This window comes from Eucyclogobius newberryi, unplaced genomic scaffold, assembly GCF_026437365.1.
Source record: "Eucyclogobius newberryi isolate DKJ021-1_F unplaced genomic scaffold, fEucNew1.0.hap1 SCAF_13, whole genome shotgun sequence".
NCBI classification, from domain to species: Eukaryota; Metazoa; Chordata; class Actinopteri; order Gobiiformes; family Gobiidae; genus Eucyclogobius; species Eucyclogobius newberryi.
The window spans coordinates 21,073,777-21,096,036 of NW_027315757.1; the positions used below are offsets into that span (position 1 = coordinate 21,073,777).

At 44.4% G+C, this 22,260-nt stretch overlaps 1 protein-coding gene across 1 annotated transcript; it reads right to left on the reverse strand.

Moving 5' to 3' along the window:
* Nucleotides 1-437: 437 nt before the first annotated feature.
* On the reverse strand, nt 438-19,394 carry LOC140358211 (alpha-2,8-sialyltransferase 8F-like). The gene is made up of 7 exons (XM_072442902.1): nt 19,282-19,394; nt 11,567-11,647; nt 11,291-11,365; nt 11,072-11,213; nt 3,149-3,261; nt 2,976-3,068; nt 438-2,457 (listed from the first exon to the last, which is right to left on the reverse strand). The coding sequence occupies exons 1-7, from the start codon at nt 19,371-19,373 to the stop codon at nt 1,962-1,964; spliced, it is 1,092 nt and encodes a 363-aa protein (XP_072299003.1). The 5' UTR covers nt 19,374-19,394; the 3' UTR covers nt 438-1,961.
* Nucleotides 19,395-22,260: the final 2,866 nt, after the last annotated feature.

Below are 22,260 nucleotides of genomic sequence, written 5' to 3' on the forward strand. Positions count from 1 at the left end.
ATTACGCCATTCCCTTAAGCCAGGGTTTCTGTTTCTTCAAAGAGGATGACATACGGTAAATTTGCATGTGAAAGAGACTTATTTTCGTACAAAAATAAATCCGAAATGCGTATCAAAATGACTTGTCTCAGCTTCCGTTTTTATCAAAGCATATTTACACAGCAAAGTATTTCTTTATTTGATTGTTCATTTCATGTATTTACTTTCACTTTCTGCATTTTTTTGGTACACTGCGTAACATTTCTGGGGGATTTCTGCCAGAATATTGCATATACTTATTTATATTCATAGAGATAAGCGGACAAGTTACTGGTAGGATTTTTGGTAAGTTTAATAAATGCATACGCTTAATGTTACACTGTGAAACATTCAGCAATAACATCACCATGACAAGCAAAATGTGGACTAATGCATCTTTAAGCAGTTTATTGTTCATTTTCAAATAGTCAAAACGTGTCCGTTATTTTTGATTCTTTATTTACATTCATTTATTTGAAAAAGGGACTCTGCACAAGACAAAAATCCAATCCTACAGATCTAACGCTAATGAAGCCGTTGTCATACTTCCACTTATTTGTATTTAGCTGTCAACATAAAAAGCGCTGACAAAAAAGCCCTAACTAAATATGATGTCACAGTTCCAATTATTTGATGTCATTTTGTGTCGATCCAAAGCAAATAACTAATCCTAACCTTACCCTAAATGTGGAAAAAAAAAAAAAAATTACATTTGCAAGAAGAGTGCAAATAGTAGAGGTGGTTGAGTGGCAGAACAGGGTTGGTTAAAAACACACACACACACAAAAACAAACAAAGAAGCAACTGGTAATAGGTTCAGGCATAATGATTCCTTCCTGATTTGCCGTTTTCATCATGGCAACATTCCAACGTTGTTATAGAAATAGCACACTTAGAATCAAAAATGTTGTGTCTTTTTGCCAGAAACCCATGAATACACGTCCATTCAATGAAATGATGAATTGAAAAAGGTGACTTAATCTATTTGAATGGGGAGTGCTTTGTGGTGTGCGTGTAACTTTTCCGCCGTATGTCATGAAATCTATTTTACGGTATTTATTCAATCACAATTTGCACCTTGTTAAGATTATTGAAAGCTAGGACCTCACCTTTCACAAAAATGTCAGGACAGAATTACTCACAGACACATGTTGGCCTAATAGTTTTCAGATGGGATGTTTTTCAATTTGATTTGCCAATTTTTTCCACAATTTGAACCATTAATCATGTCTATTATGAGTAAAGCACTTTTAGAAATGTTGAATGCATTTTGTGGCTGAATGCTTCTGAAACATCAGAGTATTAAACGGCTTGGACTGGTTTGTTTTGAACTTATTTTAAAATATTACAAATGTAGTTTATGCAACAATTAATTGTTTTTTATTATTGTAATCAAACAGTGAAAATAAATGATTAAAACACATAATGCTTGCACACACACAGGACATCGTAGATCACATATCGCAATTAATAAAAACAATTAATAGTTATTATTTTGCACAATTAATCAATAGAATATGTTCATTAAAAATAGAAAACTGTTAGAAAATACTGAATTATTTTGACAATTCTCCGTTGTCCATCATCCCAGAAAATCTTTTCACCTAAATTGCCACTTCCAATTCTGTTTCCTCTTCACTTTGATCTTCTACCACTTCATTGATAAAGCAAAGGTAGAAAGAGACATATTTGTGAGGTATGTCTTTTTCTTTTAAGCCTGATTGACAGCAGAGGAATCGAGGTATTGAGTCAAGGATCCAAATGAACAGAATTGGGACCATTATCGTGTTAAAGTGCCTATGACAGGTTGAACCACTCCTCAAAAGGGAGTTCAGCTAAATATATTTTAATATAACTACTAAAAATATAACTACCAAACTAAGTCATAATAAGAAAATCATACAAACCTGTCGTATACGCACTTTAAGTTATGTTCCTGTTTGTCAGGAGAAAAACCTCCATCGTCTCGGTGGTGGGCACTGTCCCAGGTGAAGTTTGAGGACTCCCTCTCTGTGCAACTTTAGCAACAACTTAAACTCGTCCGACATGGAGTGAAACCCCCCCGGCAGAATTTTGTCGTAGTAGTGATGATTGAGTGGCTGTTTTGTGTGCGGGTGTTGATCAAACGGCCAGAACCCATACAGATGCACGTTGTCGCAGATTTCTACTGCCAAACTGGTCATCATCAAACCAGTGCTAAGTCTGAAAATCTTGGGATTTAAGCCGTGGGTCTTCCAGAACTCGTTCAGGTTTTTGAGGTAGACCGGGTTCATGGAAACGGGCTGGATCGGGAGCTCGGAGTCCTGGATGGTGTAAAAGGCTCGCAGGATCAGCCCTGTGTAGGCTCTGAAGCTAAAAGTGGGAGTGAGCAGCATCGCGTCGCCGTAGAAACGAGCGTGGTCGACAAACGGACGGCGAAGCTTCAGAAAACTCCCATATCTAAAAATAAATATCAGTTAAGCACTGCCTTTTGTTTTCTTTATAATATCAGTTTTTTATACTATATAGATTTTGTATTTGTTTTAATGCTTTGCCTCCACTTTATGGCATTAAACTTGTCTGTTTCCCCGGAGACAAGGAAACACCACTCACGGTAAGAAATCATGTTTCTCATAGTATTTTTTGCACAATTTTGATGGATAAGATACATGTTATATAACGACATTTTGCAGGCCAAGCAAGAACATCTAGATAAACAAATGGCAGGTCCTGACCTTCCTCCTGAAAAGTTACATAGAGCACCTTTAATGAGAATTAGAATCAGAAAGGGTTTATTGCCAATTGTCAATGATCAAAAATCCCAAATATAGGAACTTGTCTTGGCGATTGGAGTAACATAAAACAATGAACAATGATCAATGAATAAGTGGTTAACCCTCCCTCACATCCTCCCCCTTTGCTACATTTCAGCTGTACCCTCTGACAATAAAGCGTTCAAAACTGTATTAATAACTTACTTCTTTACAAAAATTGTGGGATTAGCCGTCACGATGTCACTCTTTGTTCCCACATCTTTGGAGAAATTCCCCTCAAGAGGCGGCATGTTGCACCTAAAAGCAACAACGTGTAACATTTGTCAAAGTTTTATATTATGATCTTGTTGTGGTTTTGCGTTAGTGCACGCGCTCACCTGATCACAAACTGGGCGGAGTCTATGGCCTCTCCACAGCCGCTATTGGACAGAATCCCTCCATTTCCAACCACAGCACATGTGTCTAGTCTTCTGTTTGAGAAAGGATGATTCTAGAACAAACAAACTATTGTTCAGTGCACGATAGAAGTATTTTAGTCAATTTATGGTTTGCTCTTTTCTTAGAACTGCCAATTTTGAGAAACACCAGAGTATTTTAGGTGTTACTGCAGTAGTGTTTTGATAATTGAGCTTGTTTTCCCTCTTTTACAACATCGGCAAAATGTTATCACAAAAGCAAAGTATCCTTTTAAACATATCAAAAGTGGTTGATGCTGCGACGAAAACCAACTACACTTGTGCAACACCCTAAACCACAAAACCACTTGCCTGACCAGCCAGTCCCTCCTACATTCTGTTCAAATGCAGAAGAGTCTGGAATCGGACCATTGGGGGGTAGTTACAATGTATTACCTAATTTCTAGGGCGATGGTACTTGGAGGTTTTGGGTTCATAGCAAGGACCTCAACCCCAGCTACGATGCAAAGGGTTTATTGGCATGCGAGAAACAGTAACACAAATGTACAGAAATTGATGCAGTTTTGGGGTTTCTTGCGATGAGGGCTGTAGGCTCCCCCAGAAGAAGCTTAACAGAGGCAGTGCCAGCCTGGCAGACTGGAGAAGGCGGAGGTTATGGTGGGCGTAGACCTTGAAGGCCATGGTGAACCAGTGCTCCATGATATAATGAGGCGGTAAACAACTGCTTGACAGATGTGGCAGCGCCAATGCGAGAAAAGTTCGGAGGGAAATGTTCCCAGGCGAGGATTTTCTTTAAGGGATGAAGCAGGACCTGATACAATCTGGCCTTGATCGGTAGTGAAGATTGAGTCATGAGGGGAAGCGTCACTTGACAACCAGAATGCAAAGTCCTGGAAGATTGCAAAGGAGCTCAAACTGATTTTAGCTTGAATAAGTCAATCATGTTTGAACTACCACTGTGATCTTGCTTGTTTTAGGGGAAGACTAAGCATTGGTTGGAGATCCTTGATGCCAGGGTGAGGAGAACTGTTGTGGACAAGGCAACCTCAGAGCGAGGGAACAACCCGAAGAAGGCAAAAGGAACATGTCTATGGAAGCTTTTAAGGACCATCTCTTCTCGTTGCTTTTCGTCGCTTTTCGTTGCTTGTCGGCGCTTTACGGCGCCTCTGAGATCGACCGGTAGATTACGTTCGACGTGTAGGCACCCCTGCCTTAAAGTAACCCCCAAAACCGGCTGATGGATTGGCATATCAAAGTGGAGCAGCGACTTGGACTGGATGAGAATCAAAATGCTTTGGAGTGATGAACAGAAGACCCGAGGGTCGGGAGGTGGGAGATTAAGGGCTTGTCCCTAGGGGATGATCTTCATGGTGAAGTGGAGATGACCAAATGAGACAAGCTGCTGTTTGGAGCATGAGGAGAAGGTTCCTGAGACGAGAGCTCCGGTTTAACTTTGAGTTGGTGCCTGGAAACTCCCAGAACATGGAAGGACAGAGGGAAACGGCGGCATTCCGGTGCCCGAAGAGGGAAGAGACGGCATCGCAGGCCGCAGTGCCCGAGGAGGAAACGCTACAACCTGGCAACGCGGTGCCCGAGGAGGAAACGCTGGAACAGAGGATAAAAGCTGGAACCTGGCAACTCTGAGCCAGAGGACAAAACACGGTAACAAAGGATAATATTCTGGAACCTGGCATTGCAGTGCCCGAGGCTAAAACGCCGGAACCTGGCAATACGGTGCTCGAGGAGGAAATGCTAGAACCTGCAACGCGGTGCCCGAAGAGGAAACGCTGGAACCTAAGATAAAAGCTGGAACCTGGCAACTCTGAGCCAGAAGACAAAAGGTGGTAACAGAGGATAAAATGCAGGGACCTGGCAATAGGGTGGCTCAAGGAGGAAACGCTAGAACCTTTGTGATGTAAAAATGTAATGTCTTTGCCTGATGCCATAAACTTAGGTCAACATTAACATCCGGGTCACACTTATTGTGGCTCTGCATCCGACCATCCGTGGGTAAACAGACTGACAGCATGCGGAAGAACATTGAGTGTGTTTTTCAAAATGTTTAGACTGGTTTTGTGCATATGTGCCTTGATAAGTTGAACTCAATCTTTGTTCTGGTTCAGACCAGGGAGGGAAAGACAACTGTGAGGGAGAGCATTTTGGCTGTGCATGGCTGAAAGAAATATTCACTTTTGGACAAGACAACTTGGTTATATTTTGCCTCATTTCTCTGTCATTGTTACAGTATAGTTTACACAACTCCTGCAACGCGGTGCCAGAGGAGGAAACGCTGGATCCTGGCAACGCGTTGCCAGAGGACAAAACGCTGGAACCTGGCAACGCGTTGCCAGAGGACAAAACGCTGGAACCTGGAAACGCAGTGAACCGGTTTTTGAGGAGACTCGCAACGTGAGGCCTGCAAAAAGTTGTGTTTGTTTTTTGTTTTGTTTGCTTTTAAAAAATATATTTATATATTATTTTTACAATGTATCAAGAGATGCCAGCTTCTTCAACGATTGAAAGCCGGAGGGGCGAGCAAATAAATGAATGAATTACTTGAAAGGGGTGATCAAGTCTGGCAACGATGAGAGAGGGTTACTAGGAGAGATCGGCAACTCTGTGCGGGAGAAACGAGACAACGTTGGAGGAATACTTACCTGGAGGAGCCTCTGCAGCCCATAAAGTGGGCGGGACAGAGAACACTCCGCTTCCTGGGAGCGAAGAAATGCGTAAGGAACGAGAGTGGACGGTGAATTTTGCTGGCCAAAGAGAAGTTTGAACAAGGTGATTTGTTGATGGCGTCGTGAAAACGAATGCCTTTCGTCTTGAGCACGGTCTGGAGATCTGCCGCCGTCCATGCGGAGGGTCAATGTAGAGCGGAATGAAGAGCACGTACAGAGGGCGCTTAAGGAGGGGGGAGGATCCAGAGCACGGGAGGATTTCAATCCGGGACTAGCAGATGTGATCGGAGGCGGGACCACTGTTCCTTGTAAGCTGCTCGCCTGCGCAATTACGCACTGCTCACATAATATCCGCCATACACGTATAAATGAATATCTAATATTAGACCTAATCTAATCTAATCTAATTGCCAAGCGGCCACAGGGGAAATTTAGCAGGAAGCGCAAGCGTTTGACACACTGTAGAAGACTCTAGTGGACAGTAGAAGCACTGTCCAGGGGACACGTCATGTTCTCTATATTTTTAGATTCAAAATGCTGTGTGTTTTATTACAATCAGGCTCATATTCATGGAGAAAATCGTCTAATTAGTCTCAAGGCGCAGCAGCAGGACCGCAGGAGCGTTCCAAAGACAACTGGCTGTCACTATTGTGTAACTGAAACTTTCTTGGCCAGACCTGACTCACGAGTCAAAAGACATCATGTGCATCATTACTCTCATGTTACAACCTAACCAGATGTGAAGACACTGACACCGATAAATCAGCTCACACAGAGTAATCGAGGACAGAGGGGACAGCTATGATTTGTTCTTTGTTTGTTAAACTCCAAAATGCTGTGTTTTATTACAATCCAACTCCTATTCACTGAGAAATTAGTCTAATTACTTCTGCAGCGCAGCGGACCGCGGGTGCGCCGAAAGACCCCGGGTTCAAAAGATGCATCACTACCACGTTTATTTATGTGTAAATATCTCATGTTACAACGTGGGCACCTGCAGTTTATTAGGAGCGGCCTGTATATGGACAAGTTCTATTTTCTTAGTAAATATCGTGTGCACGGCTTTTATTCAGGAGGGCTGTATCGTATCATTTATAATACGATACGGTTTACGATACGCAGCCAATCATAGCATTGATAGTGCTTGCTAATGTGCTCTGCCCATACTCACCATGTAAGTTTGCTAGTTAACAATAATGCGGCTAAGAGTTAAGAGACGCAAGTCCCTCAGCCAGGCCACATCTGGACCACAGCCAGCAGGACTCTCACATATAACATACATACATCTCATGAACAACATGACTTTTGTATTTTTCATTTTAAGTGGGCCAAATTGTTTGTAATAAAAGTAAACAAATGAAAATTGCTGATGCAATTTGATTATTTTAATAAGCCATGTAACTCGCTATGATCCAAGGTTTTGAACAGGCGTGATACTGGTGTTTGGCCACAGCGTTGTTGTTGATGTTGCTCATAGTGGTCCTCAGTGTGCCCAAGAACCTTGTGTGGTTGCCCAGACAGATGAAAAATTTGAGGGAACATTGGACGGGACCCCGGTCTGCTGATGGGAGCTTGGCCTTGGAGCGTGGACGGAACCCGGAGAGTGAGCTACCAGACTGACATGAGTGAGACGAGACAAGCAGGAGAAGGCAAAAAAAAAAAAAAAAGGACCGACCGTAAGCGAGAGCTGCGCCTGTGTGAACAGCTGAAAGATGGGACCGGACAGGTAGCAGCGGGATCCCATGGAAGATGGCCAGTTACGGCTCTCCTGTGCTGGGGGAGATGAGGCCAAGGGTCGGGCCGATGCATCGGAAGGAACAAGGTCGAGCTGATCAATTGAAAGGTAAGTAACAAGTGTGTTTTTGAACGAGGGCTTCCGCCGCCATGGAGCGTGTGCACAATGTCATAAACACAGGTGTATGTGATCTGGATTAAATAGTGTAGCCACAGGAAGAGGTGTGGTCCTGCTCCCGAACTTAAAGGTTGAATGGACGATTTCATTCAACACTTGATTTCATTCAACACTTCCTCTAACTCCTCCGGGGGGATCCCGAGGCATTCCCAGTCCAGCCGAGAGACATAGTCTCTCCAGCGTGTCCTGGGTCTTCCCCGGGGCCTCTTCCCGGTGGGACATGCCTGAAACACCTCACCAGCGAGGCGCCCAGGAGGCATCCGGAACAGATGCCCGAGCCACCTCAGCTGGCTCCTCTCAACGTGGAGGAACAGCGGCTCTACTCCGAGCTCCCCCCGTGTGGCCGAGCTTCTCACCTTATCTCTAAGGGAGCGCCCAGCCACACGGCGGAGGAAACTCATTTCGACCGCTTGTATTACCCAAAGCTCATGACCATAGGTGAGGTCAGAACGTAGACCGACCGGTAAATAGAGAGCTTTTCTTTTCGACTCAGCTCCTTCTTTACCACAACAGTCAGATGCAGCGACTGCATCACTGTAGCCGCTGCACCGATCCGCCTGTCAATCTCACGCTCCATCCTTCCCTCACTCGTGAACAAGACCCCGACATACTTGAACTCCTCCACTTGGGGGAAGGACTCCCCACCCACCCGGAGAGGGCAAGCCACTTTTTTCCGGTCGAGAACCATGGCCTCGGATTTGGAGGTGTTGATTCTCATCCCAGCCGCTTCAAACCGCTTCAAACCGTCCCAGTGCATGTTGGAGGTCCGTGTTTGAGGGATTCATCAGGACAACATTGTCTACAAACAGCAGAGATGAGATCCTGTTGTCCCCAAACCGGACACACTCCGACCCCTGACTGCGCCTAGAAATTCTGTCCATAAAAACTATGAACCGAACCGGTGACAAAGGGCAGCCCTGGCGGAGTCCAACATGCACTGGGAACAGGTCTGACTTACTGCCGGCAATGCGAACACAGCTCCTGCTCCGGTCATACAGGGACCGGACAGCCCTGAGCAAAGGGCCCCGAAAGCCTTCTCCAGATCCACAAAGCACATGTGGACTGGTTGGGCAAACTCCCATGAACCCTCGAGCACCCGATGGAGAGTATAGAGCTGGTCCAGTGTTCCACGACCGGGACGAAAACCACTCTGCTCCTCCTGAATCCGAGGTTCGACTATCGGTCGGATTCTCCTCTCCAGTACCTTGGAATAGACCTTACTGGGGAGGCTGAGGAGTGTGATCCCTCTGTAGTTGGAACACACCCTCCGGTCCCCCTTCTTGAACAGAGGGACCACCACCCCGGTCTGCCAGTCCAGAGGCACGGTCCCTGACACGGTTTGTGTCTAAAAACAATATAATTTATTCAGAAATAACTTAGTGTAAATGTGTAAAATAATAATAATATATATCCATATATATATCTATAAATAGATATAGATGTATACTTTGTTAACGCGCCGCGTGGTCTGCTGCCTGGCGCAGACCACGCTTTGAAAAGCGCCCCAGAGCAATATAGAAAAGCAATGGGGATTTTTAGCCAATCAAATCACAATCAAAAGTGACTACGTCACTATGGCTTTCTCCATAGGAAAATAGCGACTATTGGGCGCTCCAGAAACCGCCCTTTTGAACGTAGAAGTTACGCCATGGAGCTACGCTTTTTAAGCTAGAGACAGAGCCATGTGCACGCGCCTACGAGGAAGTGCCATACACGCCGTGCTTTCCGTGTTTACGTCTTAAAACTGCATCTACAGACTGTGTCTGTGACAAAAGGTACGTCCAAAACGAATGAGCTGCTCAACTGTTTGCTGGCTTTATTTGTGTTGAAAGCGGCTGATTTTGTATCAATCCGAGCCACATGTGTCTGTCAAACTCCGTGCTCCGTTACCATGACACAAACACACAGTTTTTTTTACTTGCATAAGGCTAACGCTAAGCATTAAGTATCGCTTAACTTCTCTTGATAAAAATATGCTTTGGTTATTAGAAAACCCATGAAAGAAAGCCATTAATTACAACTTTCAATACAGCAATAATGGTATGATTAAATATAAAAATGTAAAATGTTACACATGTATTTCAGAGTAACTAATGCCACTTAGAAGCTGTTTTATGAAACACCAACAATTGTTTGTGTTTTTATTTCCTCTTAATGTAGTAATTGCTACTCTGCACTATAAGTGACAGTATCACTGAGATCATTTTATAAAGTGTAAAATGTAATTTTATGTCAAATGTATTTTCTCACAAATGGTATCTGCCTCTAAGTCATTGTATTAGCATTAACAAAAGTGGAAATAAAGTGTGTTTACTTAATTAATTCAGTTGTAAATGTGTATTTAAAATATGTATCCATACAGTCAATGTTAAAAATTTCAATTTTGGACATTTAAAAAAAACAAAAACACGGTCATGTCAAATAGCCCCCCCTATCATTTGTACCACCAGCCACCACTGCCTACGGCTCACCTGCAGCCGCGTGCAGCTCGTCCCCACGTTTCCGCGTGTCTAAGCGCATTGATCTATCATAATATAGTTCCCTCAGTGTACGGGACAAAATGAAGACGGAGAAAGACTGTTCGAGCTGACTCAGAAGAAGACGGAAATCTACGGGAGACGAGAGATGCGATCCGTCGCGCTAACAAAACAAACGCACTTGTGTTGTATCAGTCCACACGGGGGAGTGCGCATGCGCACTTCCGCCTGAGTTCTCAAATCACCAAAAAATCATCCATTGCGCCTTTAAGATAACAAACTTATCGTAATTTTGTTATCAATAAAATGTTTATGTACTGACCAGTTCATAGCATTCCGATTTAGCGCTACTTATACAATACACTTACAGTAAAATGTTTAATTGGTCCTTCTTCACACGTAGCTTCAAAGAGGTTAATAAAGGATTGCATTATAATATACAGAGTGTGGCTGGTAAGAATCTTTTGAAAATTGCCCCTAGTGGAAGGATAGTTCATGGCTTATTGTCTCCATTTGGCTGTACAACAAAACATACAGAGGGTGTAATTTGGGTCGTCGTAACAGATTTGGCAGCTCCATTTGTTTCGATTGAACAGAAAGGCATTTGTTGATTTAACTTTATGACGTTGTTTTTTGTTCGTGACAGTCTCCAAAGAAGACAGTGAGTGACACTTATCAGACTATACGACTGTGCCACCAAACCCTAAACCAAGCTATTCGTTCATCTCAGTTGGCCTAATGCCAGTGCTTAAAGTGTCACTGAAGACTCTGTAGTTACTGTTAGATTTTCTGTCCATTGTTGCAGCTGTCGTACCTTTGCAAACGTGTTGAACATCTCCTCCGTTACATTCACAGTCGCCTTGTCCCCGTCATAAACCAGCACAGACATCAGAGGAGTGTTTGCCTGAGTGATTATGCCATCGTTAAAACCGTTGCACTTGAAACTCAACTTAGATCTGCAAAAGCAACATCAACAGCTTTAGTCTAATAACTCGCACAAAACAAATATATGGACGAAAATGTGAAATCTGACTGTAATTGCCGGTGATTGTCCTTGTTTTTTGTCCAAGCCTGAGAATAGATGTCCAAGACTTGTTGAATTACATTTCTGCAAAACACACATATGATTAAAAAAAAAACCTGTATGTAATGTATTTAATTTGCCTGGAATGCGTGGTATTTAACAATCTATTTCCATGAAGACAAGTATGTAACAGCACCAGGCAAAGTTACAGGTGAGATCTATGGAGCAGGCGATGTACCCTACTCTAGAAAAGTTGCGCAGTATATCTTTAGTGGTTGTACTCACTGGCAGTTCTCGCAGATGTCAGCAGGATTGGAAGCACGTGTGGCTGGAGAATGTGATGGCTTTACTTCCCTGTGTTGAGACCTAAACATTCAGAAGAAAAATCAAATAATTTGTTTTGCTTTCTTCTCATTAACTGAACCAGATTAAAGAAAAGTCAAACAGATACAAGATCTAGATGTAGTTGTACTAGTACTAGTATTATTACTAGTACATTGTGAGTACAGATCATGTCGGTGTAATCCCTCATTCGTCCAGGAGTGATCCATCTCCAAATGGACCCAGATGATCTCATGGTTTTGTATGATTTAGTGTCACTGTGCACCTGCATCTCGACCTCTGAGGCAGTAGCAGTGGTGAGGACGAGACTGCAGGAGGGCACCACCTTAAAGGACAAGACTAAGCTGACACCTGAACACATCTGCAAACTACTAGACATCTGTCTAAACACCACTTACTTTCTATTTAGGGGACACTTCTACAGACAGAATAAGTCCCCGTTTCTCCCATCATGGCCAAGATGTATAGGAAGCAATTTGAGAAGAAGGCCTTGACCTCCTTTTCAGGCACTCCTCCAAGTCTTTGATACAGCTACATGGACACATTTGTGACAATTAAGAAACAAGAGCTGGAAGTCTTCTCAGAACACGTGCGGTGGACCCACATATCAGGTTTACAAGAGAAGATGATAAGGAGAACCGCTTGGCCTTTCTTGATTGATCCACTACCAGAGGAGTGGACGGGACGCTCCAGATAGAAGTGTAGTAATTAATAAGCATTTAATATTGTAATGCATTAATATACCTTTCATTGTTATTGCAGACTGGACACATCCACACACACACACACACTTCAAATTCTTGTTCTGTCTGCTTGTGTCTGCTTCTACCCCAACTTCTCTGTCTGGGTCAAGGGTCACATCTCATGACCATATTAGGATGTCCTGGAAGGTACAGCCTGGTACGGCTGGTGCCAGAGAAGATCCACCTTCTTATGAATATTCATCTTCTTTGTTCTGTGTGTGAGAAGCCCCCAGACGATGGGCAGACCGGTCTGGGGGAACTTGAGGGACAGGCGTGTTTTAGTCTGTTAGTTTTGTAATTGTAGGGAACAAATTATTTTATTTTAACGACCGTATCTTGTCTTGTTATTCTCAGAATAATTAGAACCTAGCAGAAGTTTATAGGAAACCTAGACACAAGGATCAGTACCTGCTCTTTGACTCTAACCACCCACTTCAGCACAAGCTGGAGGTGATCAGGACATTGCAACACAGAGCCCAAGAAGTGCCCACCAGCTCAGAGGGCAAGAGGAGGAGAGAAAAGAGGAAGGAAGAGGAAAAACATGTCCGGAATGCTCGCTCAGCCTGTGGTTACCCTGCTTGGGCTCTAAACAATATGAAGAGAACCAAAAACGGGACGAACTACAACAACACAAAATCCCTGTTTATTTTAAACCGGGCAACACGTTAAGACAAAACCTGATTTGTCATAAGGACAAGATGCTGACAAAAAACAGAGCAATGTAGTGTATTCTATCCAATGCAGTGAGGACAGCCACTACACAAAAGGCTGTATAAGCACAGAAGACATGCAAATTCAGGACCCCAGAGCGCCGTGCATCTTCATCTTAGAGCCACAAAGAGAGTGACGTGAACATTCTAAGCGGCAGAAGGAGAAGAGGTGGTTTGAGAGAGGAGTTAAGGAGGCAATTTTTGGTTAAAAAAAAAAAGAGCATCCCTCTTTAAACAGAAATGGAGGTTTAAAGTTCAATTTTCCAGCAGTGTATAGTAGCATTTTGAAGCCATGAGGCGGCATCAGCCATGGCTATTCAGATGCTAATCAAGTACTCTGTGATGAGGGGGTGGCAGCCAGGAAACAATAGGATTTCTTTGGCCAATTACAGAGCTTTACAAAGATTATTGGTTTCAGAAGAAAATCAGTGTAAACAAAAACAGGACAGGCTATCATCAGGGGTTCCGCCCGGTGGGCGGGGCTTACTAAGAGTAAGAGTATCCGAGTTCTCAGACTAGATCCGCAGATTGAGAACAACATTTGGATGAGTCATGAAGCCTGCGTAAGTTCACCTGGCTAACTTGATCTGCGTCGACCACCATGCTAGGACACCTCTCCCAAGCTCCATCATCGCACTCAAGCGGGCGTCCGCCTGTCCGTCTGTGAGAGTCATATCCCTCCTTTACCATGGACTCCTCCAGGTTTCTGTTTTGTAGTTTTTCCTGGCCAAGAAGGGAGGGTGTAAGGACAGGGGACGCCCGCGTCATCGCCCCTCGCACCTGCTCCCCATCATCGCACAAGCGGTCGCATTTAAGCCCTCAGGCAGATGACTCGGCCGCTTCAGACCGCACTGCGACCGCAAATACACTGTGTCTCATACCTTGGCAGATTTCGGATCAGATGACCCCCCAGGCTCCCCGCTCCCCGTGGTCCTCTGGCTTGGAAGAACGCACGTCCGCTGCGAAGGCGACGCCCGGGCTCGGGGGGGTTTAACTGGGTCGTGCCCGGACCCCTCTCAGCTGAGCCGGCTCGCTTCAAACCGCTTCTCATCCACCAGCCGCGCGCCCCACGGCCAAGAACCTGGAAATAATCATTTCCACGGCCGCATCTAACCGTTGGGACGTCCTTCTCCGCGCCGCTCCTCCCGCTTGCCGCAGCCATTCGCTTCACCGGATCGCGCCGGCTCCGGTTCCTGCCGCGGCTGTTCGTCAGGCCCTCTACTACGCGTCGCCGCTCTCAATCCTCGTCTCCAGGGGGCTGGCCCCAGGTTTCGCCTGCCAGCCATGCAGGGCCCCAAGCTGGATGCCCGGTGACGCCCCCAGTCGAAATGAAGTATTCTTAAATGTTTTATCTGCGTATATATTGCATAAATCACAATTGTAGCGATATTTTTGGGTCCCAACCAAGTCGTTTTCCCAATAGACCTCGTGCAGCTGACGTCAGAGGGTGACCTCACACATGCGTCCGGACGGCAAAACAACCCAGCAAGCGTTGCAACAACACTGCCGACACTGAACTTTTGCGTCTCTATTCACATCTTTTCACCTCAAACACAATTACAAAAAGATGGTAATCTCATGCTCAGCGTATGGATGTACTAATCTACAGGGGATTGGTACATCCATTGATGTACCAACCAATTGAGCCAAAAGCTATCGCATTGAACTGTAACAGGCCTGAAATTAAAGATAGATTGTGCTAAGCATCGAAAGATTGAGCATACTTAGCATTTTCCGTTTTTTATATCAGAAAGTGACTGATGACCCTACACATCTGTATTTTTCTGGTAAAAAAAGTGAAGACCCCCTGTCACCTGCCTATGTGCCATAAATTTTCTCTTTTGTGTCCTCACCGGAAAAGAGGAAACGCACACGAGCGCTGGAGACATTTGAGAGAAGGCAGCAGTGTAAACAGAGGAGAAAAGAAGAGACTGACAGAGCTGCTGTTGATCAATTAACAAAATGTATAGATATAAAAATGGTGCGTCAGTGTCACTCTCTGAATAAAGGAAACATTTTGAATTTAAATTGCACTCACCTTCGACATGATTAAAAACAATGGCTTATTCGGCACTTTCCACAGCTAGACTCCACTAATCCATCCTGACATGAAATAATTGTACGCATCTAAACTTTTGAAAGCTTTCATTGCTTTTCCTGTGAAGTGGGAATGACAATTAACTAAGTAATTGTACAGGTCGTGGTACGCAAAGTCCGGGATGTCGGATGGATGGCAGTCTTGAATTGACGTGAATAAACTTGCAGGCAAATTATAGGGGTCCTGCACCCCGACAAGTGAACTTTTTGCCACATATCGTTTCTTTAAGTCACCATCTAAATGCTCGTCATATTTTGATAATGTCGGGTTGGACGAATGTAATTGGGCTCTCGCTGTAGTGTTCAGGTGTAAGCATGCGCCTTAAAGGTGTACTGACATTTGTCACGTGACTGCACGAGGTCTATAGGCGACCGGAGTCGTAGAGCCGTTTAGACGGTTTAAACCGTGTTTGCACGTTTGCGGTGCATCTTCTCCTTCCTCCCCTCACAAACACGGCCACACACGAGACGGAGCGCTCACGAGACGGAGCGCACACGAAACGGAGAGCACACCTGACGAGAAGAAGGCGCACACACGAGCATACAGGTTCTCGCGTCAGCACCGTGACGTCGGAGTGATACCGCACAACGATCAGTGCAAGCACCGCACGTCCATGTCATTTAATTCAAACTCCCCGGCCAAGCTGGCGACACCCCCGGAGCGCTCGATGCCCTACGCACTAGCACATGTGTGTAACGGGAGTGGCAGCACCGGTCCAGTCCGTCCTGCAGCCCCACCAACAGCTGCTTTACCCAGGGCCCCTCTCGGTAGGCTAATCACGTAATTCACGCTAACCTCTATCCGCATCTGCAACATACCGCCGTCATTCGTCTCGCTATAGTTTAAGTGCCAACCTCCGGCCTCCCGGGCCACCTTGCCTCAGTGTTCATTCCACATTGCTCGACCTGGCTAGCGCCGTCCCCTCCCCCTTTCAATTTGTCCGACCTCTGTCTCACCTCGCTTTCCGGTCCTGCCTCCTCTCAATTGGAACGGTAGTTATTTTCCCATGTAAATTCATTCAGTCTCCCGACTCCATGCGCTTCCACATGGACGCTTCCGCCTCCTCTGGTTTTTGATGAGGTATGGTAAGTCTATTATATCTAAGACTCAAAGTCTCTAAAGGTAAAGGCCCCACATTGTCACAGCAGGCCAGCTTAGTCTGCACCCTGGTTTCAGAACAGTCCTAGACCAACAACGTTCCTATGCCCCCGTCTCTACTCCGGGCTCTGCAGCCCACGTCCCCTGCACCTCTGGTGCAGTCTCGACTCACAAATACTGGTGGTGGTCTAGATTTCCTCATTAATGTCCCCTCGCCCTTCAGGCAACGCTAGCTCTGTCCTCTCCCGGCCTGTCCTAATTTCGTCCGCGACCCATGTTTCACGGTCAACCTCTACGTGCTTGCTTCCGCTCTGCCGTCTGCCGGCGCCTCCACGCTCCGCCATCTGCTGGCACCTCCAGTCCTTGCTATGCTGTCTGCCGGCACCTGCACGCTCTGCCGTCTGCCGGCGCGCTCCCCGCCAAGCTCTGCCGTCTACCGGCACCTCCGCGCTCTGCCGCCTGCCGGTACCTCTGCGCTCTACCTTCTGCCGGCACCTCCACGTTCCGCCGTCTGCCGGCGCTTTCCCCACTATGCCATTTGCCGGCACTTCCCCTCGATGCTGTTTGCCGGCACCTCCCTTCGACGCCGTTTGCCGGTACCTCCACGCTCTGCCGTTTGCCGGCACCTCCACGCTCTGCCGTTTGCCGGCACCTCCACGCTCTGCCGTTTGCCGGCACCTCCACGCTCTGCCGTTTGCCGGCACCTCCACGCTCTGCCGTTAGCCGGCAACTCCACGCTCTGCCGTTTGCCGGCACCTCCAGTCTACGTTTCACCATCTGCCGGCACTTTCAGTTCTACGTTCTGCCGTCTGCCGGCACTTCCAGTTGCCGTCTGCCGGCACTTCCGGTTCTACGCTCTGCCGTCTGTCGTCACTTCCAGTTCTACGCTCTGCCGGCTGCCGGCACTTCCGGTTCTAAGCTCTGCCGTCTGCCGGCACTTCCGGTTCTACGCTTTGCCGTCTGCTGGCACTTCAGGTTCTACGCTCTGCCGTCTGCCCGGCACTTCCAGTTCTACGCTCTGCCGTCTGCTGGCACTTCAGGTTCTACGCTCTGCCGTCTGCCCGGCACTTCCAGTTCTACGCTCTGCCGTCTGCCCGGCACTTCCAGTTCTACGCTCTGCCGTTTGCCCGGCATCCGCAATAACCGGCTCAGGCCCCTGGTTTTTGGGGGGAGACATCTAATCTTAATTAGGTTATGGAGTGCCCATGATCACTATGTCTTCCGCCGGGGTCTGAGCACCAAATAACCTTTTAAATAAAGCTTGCTAAACAATCTTTTCTGTGTCCTGTGTCTGAGTCTCTCCAGGGTGAAATGAAGCCTGCGTAAGTTCACCTGGAAGACCTAACTTGATCTGCATCGACCACCTTAACAGGACACCTCTCCCCAGCTCCATCATCGAGCGGGCGTCTGTCTCTCCGTCTGTGAGTCAGATCCCTCCTTCACTATGAACTCCTCCAGATTTCTACTTTTTCCCCAGGAGGTTTTGTAGTTTTTCCTGGCCAAGAAGGGAGGGTGTAAGGACAGGGGACGCCCGCGTCATCGCCCCTCGCACCTGCTCCACATCCGCAAATCAACGCACCCAAGTCACTCCATCCCAATCAGCGCACAGGCGGTCGCATTTAAGCCCTCAGGCAGATGGCTCGGCCGCTTCAGACGTACTGCGACCCACCACCTCCCCTCCTCCTCCTCTGCATCCCTCTCATCCTAATCATCCTCTCTACCCTCTCACCACATCTTCCACCAGGCCCGGGGGAGACATCTAATTCAATTGGATTATGGAGTGCCCATGATCACTGTCTTCCGCTGGGTTCTGAGCGCAAAAAAAACTTCGTAATAAAGCTTACTAAATGATCTTTTCTGTGTCCTGTGTCTAATTTAAGATTTTCCAAACCCATTCTCCTGTGTTGTCTTGACTTAAATAGAAAAAATAATGTATTAACAAAACTAAAGGGAAGGGGGTAAAAGAAGGTCATGACATGTGCATTGTGTTTCTAACCTGCAATTATTACGATTATGATTTATTGATATATCTTTTTGTCTTCTAATGCTTGCTCTAAATCCTATCTGAAGTTCCTGTTTGACGTGTGGAAAAACCGGTTCTGGAGAGTAACCGACGAATCCACACAAAGGAGAGATTAATTCTGATTGTACAACAGAATTAAACTTTCACGTTTGAGAGAAGACAGCTCTGTTCTATTGTTTTACTTTATTTATTGATGATCGGCAGAAGAGAAATTCCACAACATTATATTTGGTTTTATTTGTTCATGTTTGAGTTATCTTGATCTTGTTATCTGTTTATCACACCAGAGTAAAGTATTCAAAGGTTGGACATGGAAACTTGAAAATGCATAATATTTAATATCTGCTACACATAAAACATTTCCTGTTCATTCCAATATAATAACACTTTTATACATATACATATAACACTTTCCTAATTTACCCAATACGTTTGATGATTTTAGTTTCGAGGCTGCTTTTCTTACATGCTTTTCCATTATTTTTCAATATAAATGCATTAAAAAACAGATGCAAACAGAATAACATGGATGAACCAATGATTTCCACACAGAAGACGAGAGCTTTGAGAAGTGGTTTCATGCAGTCAAACCGGATGGTAAGTTTCCTCAAAATAGTTAATTCAACATGATACTAAAACAGACAATCCAGTGAAGTAATAAATTCCTGATCTCAATCACATTAAATATTGTATTAAAGAACTAAAGCATCATCTCCCTCCTTTAGCTCAAAATAAAACTAACTATCTTCTGGATTCATAAAAAGAGCTGCAGATCACAAGATTTCTTTCTTTTTTTTTTTAATTGACTAAAGAAACACCGCCCTAAAGATACACACCTGTAGGGCTGATTTCTTCAGTCAATAAAAAAAAAAAAATCTATAGAATTCATTATTTATTTTTAAGGTTTAAAGTCCGGCTTCTAACACCTGCCAGTTTTTAAAAAGCTGTGTTCAAATCAGCTCTAATCGGAGGTTTAGGACACTTACCCGTACTGCATTTTCACCACATGTGGCAGAGTGCATAAGAGTACAAAAAGAAGGACTACAAGCATCAAAATGAATAAATATTTCAGCTTCATTGCTCCCTCTCTTCAGCACTGTTAGCCCTGAACTTAATCCAATCCTTAATCCAACAACATGAGATTTGAGTCATTGTTATGATGATCGCAGTGTGACGTGCAACCAGTCAGACCAGAAACCAAATCTTTCCATTTTAATATTGATAAGCTTGTTATTGTTAGTGCCCTGCAGCACTTATTGTTGAAACTGTGCTTAAGTCCTTAAGTACACTTGTCTTCCATGCATCAAAAAATAATCCAGTGAAATGGTTAATATACATTTATTTCTTCTTCTTCTTTGGTGTTTTATGGCGGTTGGTATCCAAGTGTTACATGGCTCACCTTTGTCACAAAAACACATGGAACTGGTGACAGCCATATTGTTGATCTGACCTGTAAGTTACTTGGTGCCAAAACCCTTCTTGCTGTGAGGTGAGAGTGCTAAACCAGCATGGGTCCCCAGGCACTGCAGCTGACAGGTTCCCAGAGACGTTTGTTTGATTTTGTTGACTTTCAGAGCTAAATGTTTTCTGCTTTAAATGCTTTTTGCACTTGGAAACTGTTCTGTTTAAATGGGATCGTTCTGGATAAAGGCAAAGCACAAAAGTATAGTATAGGGAAAAAACAGCAGAGAGTAAGCCATAAACCACTATATACCCACTCCCTCTGTCCTTTAGTGTCCTTTATTTGAGGACAAACACCCAAATACATCTACAGTTCAACCCGTTTTCAGTGTTTCCTTCAAGTTCAGCCTGCTTCCCCTAAAGTGGTCTACTACTGCCACCTTCTGGCACATGGTAACATGCACATTGCAAATGATTATAGCTCATGTCTGTCGCCCTCTGCTGGTAATAATATGAGAACGCCAGGTGGTTTGGGGCCTTTCTGTTTGGAGTTAGCCAGGGACTCTACCAGAGCCTTTTACTGGAGTATGTGCCCCAGTATAAATCAGCTGTGCCCCAGTATAAAAAGACTCAGCCCGTGCTCTGCAGGAGGCACGTGCCAAGAGCGCACAGCAGCACGAGGAGCATGTGTGCAGCAGCTCACAGTAGACTATAGTCTAATGCACACGCAGACTCTTTAGACTATTGCTATGTGGTGTTCTAGTTTACAGACCAGTGGCAGGTCAGATCATAGCAACAGCAGAGCGAGTGTGTTGGGTCCAAACAGCAGACTCTGCTTTATAAACTTTGGCAATTCAACACCGTAAGAATCACCTAAAGCTTTGGAGGCCTTTTAATAATCAATGCCTGATTTAATTCCTGGTTTAATTCCTGGTTCAGTTCCTGGTTTAGTTCCTGGTTTAGTTCCTGGGGATACTGGGGACCCCACACCCCCAGGTTGGGAACCACTGACATACACTGTAAAACACAAATAGTTGATAAAATCACAGAACTTACTCAAACTTTCCAAGATATTTGTTAAACATTAGTAACTTTGAACATAAAATGTGCAATAATGTTCACTTACTTGGAATGGTTGATTTACCTTTACTTACAATAGTTTAATAACACTAAAGAGTAAAATGGACACTGGACTTTTTGGATATAGCATGTTACTATTAGAATATTATCTATTGCTTTTCTCCTCAACTAAACTCAAGGTGAATAAACTTTCAGTTGTTTTCCGAAACAATTTAGATGAAGCAAAACTGTACTTAAGTTACATTTACTTACGTACATTTACTCATTTACTGACCCCCGCTGCAGTTATCACTTATTACTACATGTAGGGGGGGCTAATAGACTTCTCAGAACACAATCACAACTGAATCTCTAACAGGAACTTTCATAAGTGAAGCCCCTGAAGGCAGATGCAGATTGGTTAATAACTTCTGATATGTTTTTACTGGGTCACAATAGTAACATTTCAAACTCGATTTCGATACTAAGGAATATACTCTATTCTAAATACTGATTTGTATTTTTCTCTATCATGGTAAACAAAATACTAGAGTATCTGTATGTATATGTTTTTTCTATTCAAACCCAGTGGTCTTTTACCAACTCTGATAAAGCTTGGAAAGGTCATATTTTTCCAATTTATGTGATTTTTTTAGTCCCGATTCCTGTTCTTATTCAGCTTCAACACTAATTTAAACATCTAATAGTGTTTGATTTTCAATACTTTTGACAACCCTAGTCTATACATCTAACATCATTCTTTTTTTTCAATATCATTCAATTACAAGGACATTGTGGACCCAATTCATGACAAATAATTATATGGTTTAACATTAAGACTTAGATTTGCCAGATTCGTGTTGGAAAAACCAAAGTCGATCAGACCAAGTAATGGAATATGTCAAAAATACATTGTAATGCAGGTATTCATTATTCTATGACTTAAGTATTCTTCACATCACTGCACCTTTGAAGCAAAACTAACCTGTTCATGACATCGTTTCTATTTAAGGACGGTTTTCTTTCTTTTTTAACAAAGATTGCCTCTTTAACTCCTCTTTCAAACCATCTTTTCTCCCTGCTTAGTCTTCACCTCACTGTCTTGGATAGAGTGGTTAGTAGCTTTAAGATGAAGATGTACGGCGCTCTGTGGTCCTGAATTTTTGTGTCTTCTGTGCTGATAAAGCCTCTTGTGAAGTGGCTGTTTAGTCTCTCCTATGCTCAACGCTTTTGCAGTGAGATGACGACTCTGGGTCATATGAACACATTCAAGAGGCTTTTATTAACGGTGCGCGTGTAACTTTTCCGTCTTATGTCATGAAACCTATTTATTTTACATTTATTAAATCAAAATTTGCAGTCGTGTTACAAAGCTAGGACATCGCCTTTCAGAAAAAATGTCTGGATAGAATTACTCACAGACACATGTTGGCCTAATAGTTTTCAGATGGGACGTTTTTCAATTTGATTTGCAAATTTTTTCCACGATTTTAACCATTAATCAT

What these genes read in the sequence shown, in the direction of transcription:
- LOC140358211 (XM_072442902.1), bottom strand. Translation starts at nt 19,373, where the DNA reads ATGAAGCTGAAATATTTATTCATTTTGATGCTTGTAGTCCTTCTTTTT. An exon ending in GACATCTGCGAGAACTGCCA is followed by an intron (nt 11,366 to 11,566) that starts GTGAGTACAACC and finishes TGTGTTTTGCAG; the next exon opens with AAATGTAATTCAACAAGTCT. An exon ending in TGTTCAACACGTTTGCAAAG is followed by an intron (nt 3,262 to 11,071) that starts GTACGACAGCTG and finishes TGTTTGTTCTAG; the next exon opens with AATCATCCTTTCTCAAACAG.